Source organism: Xiphophorus maculatus, chromosome 6 (genome assembly GCF_002775205.1).
Source record: "Xiphophorus maculatus strain JP 163 A chromosome 6, X_maculatus-5.0-male, whole genome shotgun sequence".
NCBI lineage: Eukaryota > Metazoa > Chordata > Actinopteri > Cyprinodontiformes > Poeciliidae > Xiphophorus > Xiphophorus maculatus.
The window spans coordinates 25067064-25079243 of NC_036448.1; the positions used below are offsets into that span (position 1 = coordinate 25067064).

At 35.0% G+C, this 12180-nt stretch overlaps 1 protein-coding gene across 1 annotated transcript in view; it reads right to left on the bottom strand.

The window, feature by feature from the left end:
- lig1 (DNA ligase 1) overlaps nucleotides 1-11234 on the bottom strand; it is a 72909-nt gene extending 61675 nt beyond the window's left edge. The window contains exons 1-5 of the mRNA XM_014474865.2: nucleotides 11073-11234; nucleotides 10475-10543; nucleotides 8240-8402; nucleotides 5410-5590; nucleotides 1443-1568 (exon numbers count right to left, since the gene is read on the bottom strand). Of these exons, the coding sequence (XP_014330351.1) occupies nucleotides 1443-1568; nucleotides 5410-5590; nucleotides 8240-8402; nucleotides 10475-10543; nucleotides 11073-11089 (556 nt within the window). The 5' untranslated portion in view covers nucleotides 11090-11234. The remainder of the gene's footprint in view (nucleotides 1-1442; nucleotides 1569-5409; nucleotides 5591-8239; nucleotides 8403-10474; nucleotides 10544-11072) is intronic.
- Between the last annotated feature and the right edge of the window lie 946 nt (nucleotides 11235-12180).

Genomic DNA, 12180 nt, shown 5'->3' on the forward strand with positions numbered 1-12180 from the left:
TGCTATCACTATGTGGCAAGACTTGTGGCATGTTTTTTCTTGGTATTTGAATTTTAAGACTCCACGCCTTGCAAACGGTATTCCTAACCGTTGAACTTCTCCATATTCTTTCATGTCACAACCAGAAAGTGTTTGTTTTTTTTCTGTTTGTTCTAACGAAGGGATTTTGTAACAAATCAACAGAAAGTAGTGCATAATCATGAAGTGGAAAGAAATTAAACTTTAGAGAATTTTAGTTAACAAACAGCATCATGAAAACCAGGGAATCCAGCAGTAATTTTCAAACATAGTGGCGGCAGCATCATGCTCTGGGGATGCTGCTAAAACTTCAGCAGGGACAGAAAAAAAATGTGTTTGAAGGACAAATCAAGATAAAAACCAGCACTTTGTGGGGTGGGATTTTTTGTATCAAGTGTCTTGATTCATGCTTGAATGATAAACAAGCCTCCGGTCACTAGGTGGCAGCAGTGCTCAAACTAATTAATAGTCTGCCTGTTCAACCCATTAGAATAAGAAGCCTTTTCAGGAACACCAGTGGATACTGGCGGAGGAGAGATGGAAAAGTTTGTGGCAGTGCAAAGAAAAATGGCAGCAGAATAAAAAAGTCAACAGAAAAAGACCAGAAAATACAACAAAGTCTTTATAGTCTTTGGGTTTAAGCAAAATTGTTGCAAACTTAAAAAAAAAAAAAACTGTTGAAGTTGTAAACCTTTTTGAAAAGGAATAAGCTGGAAAGTAATCCCTGTTTAGTTAAAAAAGATTTTGAATGTTTAGTCCAAAAATGAGCATTCAGTGAATCATTTGTTTTTTTGGTTGTTTTTTTGAGAATCTCACAGACTGAACAGTCTTGATTAAACGTTACAAATTGAGTTAGGAAACTGAACTTGGACAATTTTTAAGACTTAAAACAATAAAATGACCTGCAAAACCTACAATGTAAGCAGCTCATTTTATTAATCTGTTTGGATAATCAGTTGATTGTATGCAGAATGCTGATGCCAGAAACTCACACAAAGTCTTGTACATATGAAAAGTTAAATATTATCAGATTCTCAACAGTATTTCAATTGGGAAGGAGAGGCAAAAAATAATGGAGAAATTAGACAAACAGTCAGAAATACAATAGAATTATTTATACTAAGATTTAAAATGTCCTAGTCAAAGTTCAGAATTTTATTTACAAAAAAATAAACAAAATGGCAACCCCACATTCACTTTCCTTCTATTTTTTAAAGAGAAACACACTCTACTTTTTCTCGGTCCATCACAGAAAATGCCACTCTAAAGAAAACTGAGAAGTGATTGTGTTCAGAGGTTTCTAATAAACTACTCAATGTGTTGCTTTATTTTTTTCCTCTACCTTCCCTGCTCACCTGGGCCTTCCAGACCTGCACAGGATGTGACCTCTGTTATCAGGCTCGTTGCAGAGGAAGAAAGCGTACCTGCACTGCTGACACTGCTCTCCAAGCGGGGTCGTTTGTTTTGCTGACCCTGCTCCTCCGCGACCTCGAACTCCCCTTTCCGACTCTCGCTCTCATCCAGCTTCCTCTTGGGGAACATCTTCCTCGCTGCACACATCAGGAGAGGAATTAAATTAAGAGAGAGACAAAAAAAAAGCAAAAAATAATGAAGTGAAGGGGGTCCCAGATGAAATTATGCCATGATTAAACAGAGAGAAATGTGAAGATGAAAAACAGGATGACTATACTCTCTTACTGCAGATGTAGGCCAACAAAAAAAAGAGAAGAGAGAGTGTCACAGATACGTACTTTGGTAATGAAAACACTAATTTCATCCAGAAAGATATTATGCAGCCAAGCAGCTTGCAGTTCCAGTGTAATTTCCTCTATAATTGTATGCAACAGCAGTGCTTGGGGGCAATTCTGGTTTCCGTTCCACATCTGCCTCTGTTTTGCTTCTTGTTAAGATTCTAGCGAAGGTAGCACTGCTGTTGTTGTTTTTCTTCCAGATATCATAATGAAAGCATTAACCCGGGACATTAAGAATGCAATTTCAGGTCGAATTAGTGTGTTGCTTTAATGCGATCGCTTCCCCGGCAGAGATGGTAGCAGGCACGCCTGTTACCGAACGGTGCAGCCATCCAACACAAAGGGAACGAGATGATGAAAAGAGAATGCGCTGATTTTATTTTGGCGAAAGGAAAAGCAAAAGGAGCGTTGCTTTCCTTAATGAAAACAAAGCTGAAGTGTTAGAAAAGTCTTTAGCTCCAAGTAGCCTTCATTTTCACCCAATGAGCTTATCTTGCAGGTGTGGAAGGCAAAAAAATGCAAGCAAAGTAATCCTAATTAAAGTCTTTCTAATTTATACTTATTGCCAATAATGAAGCAGAGACAAACAAACCTCTGCTGTTAAATGTTGAGGCGATCAAATGCTAACTGAACCTGCAGGACAATAATCCACACATGAAAACTTCAAAAAGGGAACGGACTGAATCAATGGAAAAAAATCAGCAACAATACCAGGACAGCAACACTCTGCTGGTTCGGTCCAGTCAGCAGAAACCAAACATTGCAAGAACAACGCATCAGTAATAACGTTATTATCATAATGCAAATACATGCAGAAATAAATGATAAAAGCAGGAGGACGGGGGGCCTGCTGAATCCTATCTGTGATTCAGCAGATAGGATTAATGAGAGACGGTGGAACACGATCGAGTCTAAAGGTTGTCAATGGGAGACGGTCCAAGGAGACGACACAGAAATGAAACCCAAATGGACCGCAGCCTGGTCAGCTGTTTGTGCTCAACAAACTTTTAATGATTGCAGCTTGAGATTAATGTCTTGTTTTCCCCCCCGTCGATATGAAGGAATGATTATTTTCACCCATTAGGCTCCTGCTAGCAAATGATCAAGTCAAGCAGCTTGAGGAGGAACAAATTAAAATCGCCTGCTGGTGTCAAAGTTCAAAATGTTTCAACTGTGCTGAAGTTCGGCTTCAGGTCTTCGTTGTTGTCGGGTTGCAGCAACATTTAGGAGGAGCGTTCAAGTCAATCAGGTTACAACTAGGACTGAAATGATTAATTAGATTTATTGTAATTAATCAATTATTGAAATAATCGTCAACTAATTTAGTAATCCATTAATTGCTAATTTGAGTAAACAGACTGAAACACCCTAAAACTAATAATTGAGCCAAAACTATACAAAACAATATATAAATTTTGCTTTTAAGATGAAGTAGTTCAATGAAAAGTCTGCAGAATGTGCCAATTTTTTTATCCAATCAGAATATATTTAACAGAATACTCAAATACTAAAATAATCCTTATCTGCAGTGATAGACATTTTCATATTTTGTCACCTTGAACATAATTGTGTGAGGATTTCATCTGTTAGACCAAAACAATGCAGAAAAGAGAAGTAGAAGAAACATTTCTAACATTTTGTACAGATAGAGATCAAAAAAGTGTCATTTTAAATTCAGCCTTTGAGTCAATATTTTATAGAACCACTACTTTTCACTACTGCAAGTTTTTCCAGCCTCAGATTTTAAGGTGAACTTTGACTAGACCATTCCAATCCCTGAATACTGTTTGAGCAAAACCAATAAAAGGTATGCCTGGACCGAAGTTAGAGGTAAACCTTTTCATTGTCTGTCAGCTTGACCCAAATCATACAATTTAAAAGACAGTTATCACTGATACAGAACAAATTTATTTAAACTACTGAATTTGAAGGAAGTTACAAAAAAAATCTCTAAAAATTGTTTAGATTATTTAGCAAATAGAAATAATTTGGTTAATTCTAACAAAGATAAAACAAGAAAAGTTTGGTCTGATGTAACTTCAGACAGTGAGAAAAAACTTGTTTGTGTCCTTTTATTTGGTCAATGTTAAAGTGATGGTAAACTGCCACTGTAAGTCATTTGGATACACACCGGTTCTGGTTAAACTACATTTCTACAGAAGAGTTTCTCAAACTAGTCCACTTACACTGATAAAAATCCCCCATTTGAGTCAGCAGGAGGTATAAGTGGAGACTAATATGTTGCCCAGCTGTCAGTTATTGCAGAATTGTCTGAGAAAATCAATACAGGCTGTTTGTGCTCCGACTCCATAAACTGCATGTGAAATTACCATTAAAAGAGAGAGAGCTGCTAAGTGCGGCTGGCTGCTAACAATGACTGAGCAGGAAGTAAGCGCACTGAGAAGTTTACTGGGAAAACGTCTGAAGCTGTGATTCCTAATCTGAGCTCAGACCAACAAACTCACGTCTTACAACAGGAACAACAAGCAGCTGCAGCATTCTGAATGAAAGAAAACCGAACCAAAGGAAGCTGGTTTGTACAATAACTGATTTTCAGTTGATGAGAATCTGTCTCTTTTTTTTACTGGAAACAAGAAAACTAAAACTTGTATTATAAGATACATTTAAATGAAGAATTTTAGACACTTTTGGCCACTTAGTGGTTGTTGTACAACAATAAATTCATAAGGTAAAAGATTGTGGACATATGCTTTCATGCATCTGCCAAGTAAATCTCTTCATTTTCGGTTTGATTTAAAACAATTAGCTTAAAAAAGTGCAGCACTATTTTTCTTTTAAATGTTAAAAAATAATTTAAAAAAAAAGAGAGTTAAAACCAGGTTAATCCTGATCAGAGTGTCTCTATGCACCAGTGTTTAGACACTGATCGGCTTTTCTAACTTTACAAAAAACACTCAAAAAATGTTTTTTTTAATCTAGAAAAACGGGTCTTTTCAAGTTTCAGTACATTTAAGACATTTTAAGATTATAATTCACATTTAAGACCCACACAAATTATTGAAAAAGAAAAAACTAGTTAACATGTCTACCCGATTGTTTTTATTTAACAAATTTTAAAAAATATGGTTAAGTATAAAATTGTCAACTTAAATTAGTTTCTCAGAGTTTGACCTAATTAAAATTTTTAAGAACCATAAACCTAAAAATATATATAAAAATGAAAATATTCATGAAAATTCATTGATAAATGTAAAACTTTAACATTTAACTTAAATACTGTTTCAGGCTGTTGAGAGTTGAAATATGAGCATTTTAAAGGATTTCAAGAATTAGACTTTGAAATTTATTCCTTTTTTGTTTTAAACACTGCAGAAATTTTAGATACTGTATATTAAAAGAAATAACTCAGTTAAGATGATTTCAGATTTTTTGGGCTGATTCAGAATAAAAGAACAACAGGAGTTTGAGACAACAAAAGGTTTTCAAAGGTTATTCTCTTAATATGTGCCAATCAGAGAACCAGGCTCATTGTCTCCATAAAATAAAACCCTAAAACACATCCCTGAATGCATGAAATAAAAATGAAGGTGCATTTTAGTTAGAATGAGAAAAAAACTATGAAATGGAAAGTTATTCTGAGGTTTGTATTTATGAAAATCCACTCCGATTGGATACTGACCAGTTTTGCGTTTCACAATTCTAGACGTGGAGGTGGAACTGGGAGTACTGGGCGTCCCTGAAGACGTTGAGGAGGCCGACGTTGAGGAGGCCGACGTCTCCGGGGTTTCCAGGGTTACGGGTATGGATGGGGCCGGCGTTGGAGACAACGGGGTGAGTATGGCTTTGAACACATCATCCGTCTGAAAAACAAACAGAAGCATCAGTAATTGTTACTAAAAGGGATGGAAGATACAAATTTTTTTCTTTTAAACACTGATCAGTTTTAAAAGAAACTTATTTAAGATATTTAAATAAATAGACATTTTCCAATCATAAAAAAATACAAAATTAGGATGCATGATGAGACTACATGACTGAGAGCAGATTTAAAGCTTTAAACAGAGAAGCTAACAGCCAACAGAGAAAAATAAAAAACACAACACACATCCAGAGTATCCAGAGCGTCTCACACAGACCAGATTCAGCTCCAGAGTAAATGTTCAGTTTCATTCGAATCAAATCTTCTCCATCTTTTACAGAAAGCACTCAGTAATTTTAAATCAGCCTCTAAATACATGCTGCTTGTAGTCTTAATAAATTAAGCATCACAAGCAATTGCTGGAACGTTCATCTATAAAACAACAACTTCTTTTTTAAATCCCGACTTAGAGATTTTAGCGATTAAAAGAAGGAAAATAATTCAAGGATGAAAAGAAAACGACTCATTGCAGAAACTGGAAACTACCTCTTAGCCGTTCCTAGGCCTTAATAATCACTTGTTCCAGGGTTATTTCCACATAAAGCTTCATTTCCACAAACACACCTTTGAAACTGGCAATAAGACATCATGGCTATTTAGCTGCAGCTTGCAGGAAGAAAAACATGACCCTGATGGAGGGAACAGGAACAAAGTTGTTTATCTCGCATTAAAATCTAATTAGAATCTAATCCAGGAGAAACGGAAAGCTCCAAAGGTAGAGCTGATTTAAAAAAGGGTTTTACAGGAAACATTTGTTGGAAAATAGTTGACTACAATTTCATTTGAAACCATTTAACTGAAAGAACTGAAATGGCGAAAACATAAAAGCTTGAAGAGAGTTTTTGTTGTTCTTAGGTCGGTCGTGATTACAAATTTTGCTGGATGATAAATTGTCCCAGAAGTTGCAAACAACGATAACATTATTGTTTTGAGAATATTTTCAAGGAATAAAATATTTTGTTCTTAATGTTTTTTTTATTCAAGAAAAAGCCAAGCATCTAAGCTAACCTAATACAGGTAACTGAAGTTACAGAATTTTATGCACAAACTGTTTTTCATAGATTTATAAACTTTTGGAATTTGATACAGTATGGAATCTTATAGATTGTTGCCAAAGTCAAATTTAATTATACTTTTAAAAACAGGTTTAAAATTGCGCCAAAGTGCTGTAAAAAACAATAACATTATAGAATAAATGGATAAAAGGAGAGCAAAGAAACAATACAAAAAATAATAATGGTAATAGCAATATGTAGATAAAACAAAATAAAAATAAAACACAAAAAAATAATAGAGTCGGTATCAGGTGTCAATTAAATGCCGACAATTTTTTAAAATAATTATTGTTTTTTTTTTTTAGACTAAAATCTTGTCCTCTTGTCAGTCACATAATTTAAACAGAATCTCCAGATCATTTAAATACAAAAATTGGTTTCTGAATTGAGTCATGATCCTAAAGATTGGGATTGAATTGAAAAACACAAGCTGATTTCCATTACAAATGTGCACACAACTTTGTGTATATTCTGAAAGCAAACAAAAAAAAACAACAAAAAGAAAAGTAAACAAAAAAAAAACGCAAAGAAATGCAAAGTTAAAATCACATGTGAATAATCTTATTCAGGCAATAAGTCATTAAAAAACACGCAGCACCATGATTCTTCATCGACTTCTTCGTCTTTTCTGCCAGTAGTAAAATCTGGTTGATCATGTGACTCGTGATGTGAAAAATTTGTTTCCCTTGCAGTTTTCTGAAATAAAAACTAAAAAACACCTAACAATTTTTTTCTAAATTGACATGCTCCCTTTAAGCAAATTAATTTTCAAAACATTCTATTGCTCAATTACATGGTCAAAGGAAAAGCAGCTAGGAAGATCGACATGTCTGCTATCAGATACGATTTTTTTCTGATCATATGAAACATTTAAGTGCAACAAAATTGCAAAGAACAAAAGAAATCTGACAGAATCAAGAGCTTTTCCACAGCAGTCTTAACACCAATGGCCCTGACAAGCACTTCATCTCTTTTAGGCCTCATTTTATGGCACCTTTATAGTTATAAACCTATAACTGGCCTATAAATTCTCTTTCTAGTTAATTTTGGACACTGTTTTTACATGTTTCAGAGGAGCAATTAGACATCAGTGAATTGAACCAACAGATAAATCGCAGACAAAAGCAGTTATCAGGTGCCGACTGACATTATCTCTACTGGAGATGCTCTGCTGCCAACAGGACAGGAGAGGATGTATTATTACCACCTGGCCACACATAAACAAGCAGAGTGGTGGGTCACACCGACTAACCTCGCATATCCATCACACTCTCTCCCCTCCGAGAGAAAATAATGAATAATTGCAGACACGTCACCCCGCAAAGTGAGCGGGGCGGTTAAGAGGAGTGTTTATCAAATAACAGGTGGTTGAATGCCAGCCAACGCTGATAATCAGCTCTTTTCAAAATGGAGCTTATTGACAATGATGTGTAACAGTGATGTCCCCCATCACTAAATAAACAAAACGCCAATGATAAGCCTGTGGGAGCTCTTCATTACAGCAGCTCCAGTGGATTTATTACGGGCGTTTTTACCTTCTCGGTTTTAGCGGGAGCTCCTTTGTCGCCTTGTTCTTTTACAAGCGGCACCTCGTCTTCGTCGCTGTCCACGATTTGCCGGCTGCGCTTGGCGACCTTCTTGATCGGCGAATCCGCTTCCTGGACGCCGTTCTGCACCTTCAAGGGGCTCTTTATGGGCCTGGAAACACGCAAAGACAAACCGGTGAGGAACATAAACACAAACCACACGCGAAGGATATTAAAGGGAAAAAAAGACGGGGGTCAGCAGGAAAAGAAGTGAAAAAATAAAATAAAATCAAAGAAATAAAGGAAAGCGGTCACAGCTGTGAAGAGGGTCATTACATAAAGGCGAGTCAATTAAAGTGAGTCTTAAGACTTGCTTTAAAGATTACACACTACAGTGATAATGAACACATCATCTTCAAAGCAGCTCCAGATTGAGCAGAAAAGTTTTCACAGCATCTTCTGATCATTAACGGTTTCAAAAACTAATTCACACATCTACATAGAACTGCTATTCCACCAAAACCGCATATGTTCCTCATGTTGATCAGCTTCTAACTGCAACGAGTGTCAGAAAATAAGTTCACACTCAGGCAGCTTCATCCCCATTAAGACAGAGCTTTTATAAAACATTAGCATTCAGCCAAAATATATCAAAAATAGTTTGATCACCAGTGGAGAGCGGTATGGGATGAAGGTTTTATCACGATATTTTGTGGTACTGTTGTAATAATGATAAATGTGACGATAAGAACTATTTATTACTTCTTTTTTTAGTGTGTCGCAGCAATTATAGCCCCACAAACACAAATACTGCTCTTGAGAAACATTCCCATTTGTAACATGCTTCATTCACATAAAGAAGTGTGATTTGTATCAGTAAACTGCACACAGTAACCGCATTTAATCATATTTTCAAATGTATTGATATCTACTGGTACACTTTTGTTAAATAAACAGTGGAGAATAAAAGTAAAACAAACAATCCCAACAATATGGACAGTTTTGGAGGGCTTTAAACATAATCAATTGTAATTTATCTTGACAATGTTAAATAAAAATTCCTATAAGAAATGTATCACAATAAATCATAGATAATAGGATAAATACCTACTGGTAGGAAAAGACTTAATTTTTTATATGCTCTAAAAATCTATCTACATTAGCTAAATCACAATAAATAAAAAAATGTAAAATATGTTTCAATAACTTTTTATGGTGTTAATAATAAATTTATTAGTTTATCAGTAATTTTGGATAATTATTAGGACGGTACCAATAAAACCTGCATGATTATTTATTTGTCAGTCATAACTACCAGATTACAATGAATAAACATTCGAATATCCCTCTCTCTGTTTAATGATTCAATACAATATTCAATTCAATTTAAAAAATGCTTCATTTATCCCAAAGGGAAACTAATGTTGACCAAATTCATGTCACGCAGTCGTTGTGGATGGTGATGCTGTGGGGAGAAGGGATCTCCAGTAGCACTCAGTCTTACAACGAACCTGATGAGGCCTCTGACTGAAGACTGTTGCAGTATGATATGCTAACAGCTCAATATCAGGACAACAGAGACAATATTCCTCAGTAACATGCACTAAAGGACACAATCAACTGTTAGTAAGCTAATCCATCTCATTTGCTTTTGCTACTCCGATGTGAGCAGAGCTATTCTAGAACTGGTTTCATTTATAGAAAAGAATGGCAAAACTATTGAACTCCTTCTCAATATTCTAAAATTTTAAGATTAACTTGTAAGTATTTCAAATACGTGCAGTTTGTTATAAATTGTCAATATAAAAGTAAACAGATTACCTTTTTTAAAATGTCCAATTAATAGTGTTTTGAGAGAAAATTATTTATGCTGAGAATTTAATGCAAAACGATATTAATACATACTAGACTCAAATTTACTTTTAAAGTTCCCTAGACAGTTTGCTACGTGTATATAGGCAAATAAAATGACAGCAATTTTATTTATGAACTTCATAAGATGGAATCTGGTAAACAAACAGTGGATTTTGAGTACGGAGGGTGAGTTTTGTGATGAAAATAGATAGATAGATAGATAGATAGATAGATAGATAGATAGATAGATAGATAGATAGATAGATAGATAGATAGATAGATAGATAGATAGATAGATAGATAGATAGATAGATAGATAGATAGATAGATAGATGAAACAACTGCAGCATTGTCTCGTTATATGTGATTTAACATGGAAAAACAACTTACTTTTTCAATGGTTCATCTGCAGTTTTCTTCTGGCTGTCTTTAGCCTTGCTCCTGGGCTGAAAAAACGATCTAGAACAGGAATATGAATAGATCCTTTAAATTTAAGAGGCAACACGTTTTCACGAAACAGTCCAACAACATTATACTTCCAGTTGACAATTACGGAGCAACTTTGTGTTGCTATACAAGCTTAAAACCCCATAAACACGTAGATGTTTGTGGCTTTTCCGTGTTTTAACCTTGCTAGCTTGCTTTGGGTGTATTCAAGTGCTTAGCATCATAAAGCTTCTTCACAACCACTATGTTTTAACAACTTAAGCGTCCCAGAACCTCCACGTTAAGATAAGAGTCTCACTTTCATAAACATTTTTGAGAGCTAAACCACAGTTAGCTATAACTATGTTATGCTAGTGCTAGCTTACAACTATTGACACAAATACACTGCTATTGGTCGCGGTAGGAACCGTTTTAACACACAATTTAACAGCAAAAACAACATATAACACATATTACGTGGGTGTTTGTTACATTAAAGACACATAGACTCCTTCAACACAGTAAATTAAAACTTTAAACTGTTTACACAGTCGTTACTTACGCGATGCTCCGCTGCATGTTGTCTTTAAACACTTTCTTCGCTTGATGCTGAATTAAAACTTAGTAATTAACTATAGTTCGGCTCCAACATGTATACGCGAAAACATACAACTCCCGCGCTACAGAGCGGTATAATAACTGAATATTCGGCGCCAAAATGACATGTCAGTCAAAGATCCTAAAACATAACAGAGGAGTCACGTTTCCCTAAAAATAACGTGACATAACTTGAAACTAACGTTTCGGTCTGAAAACAAAAAAAAGAAAAAAAAAAGAAATAGCTAAATAAAATTGGTAATCGTTTCTGTAATTGTGACAGAACGTAGATGAATGGCATGTCTGGCATTTTATACATTATTTTACGCTATACACAAAATCAAAAATGAAAATGCGAAACAGTTAAATAAGTATTGGGGGAAATCATTTATTTTTAATTGTTTTTTGTCGTTTACATTTAAATATTTATGAGATGTAACAAAATGAATATGGGAGTACAAAAAAATAATGAACCCATTTATGATATCCAAAAATATTATCAGAGTGAAACATCTTCCTTCTACATAGCTTCCCCTCTGAAATGGGGCTTTGCGCCATTCGCCAGCCGGTGAGACGAGCGGCGCACTAAAGGGTCGGTGGCGGGTTTTTTTTTTTCATGAAAATAAATGTAATTTGTGAATTTAAAAGAAGAAATTACAAGCTTTGGTGTATTATTTATTTACATCTATAAAGTTATTGATTTATTTTTTATTTTAATGAGAGTTATCGTCCTTACGTGGCCTTCAAATATCGGGATCACATATTTAACTGAAAATTTTGATTTACGATATTTTAAAAGAAAAGAAAAATCTACATTCATAAAAAATTCTATTCATGATATATAAGATAAAAATGTACTAGTTCTGTTTTTACTTAAATTTCGAGTCCTGCTAAAGAAACACAGCTAACTAAAACGAGTGAAATTGTCTTCCAACCCTTAAGGCTAACTTAATTAACTTAAACTGCTGTGGCTTTATCTTCCTGATTTAAGAGAACGACTCTTCCAGCACTAAAACGCTTTTCAGACTCCTCCCTCACTTTTCGGCATCCCTTCTGCCCGGTTCATTCACCGG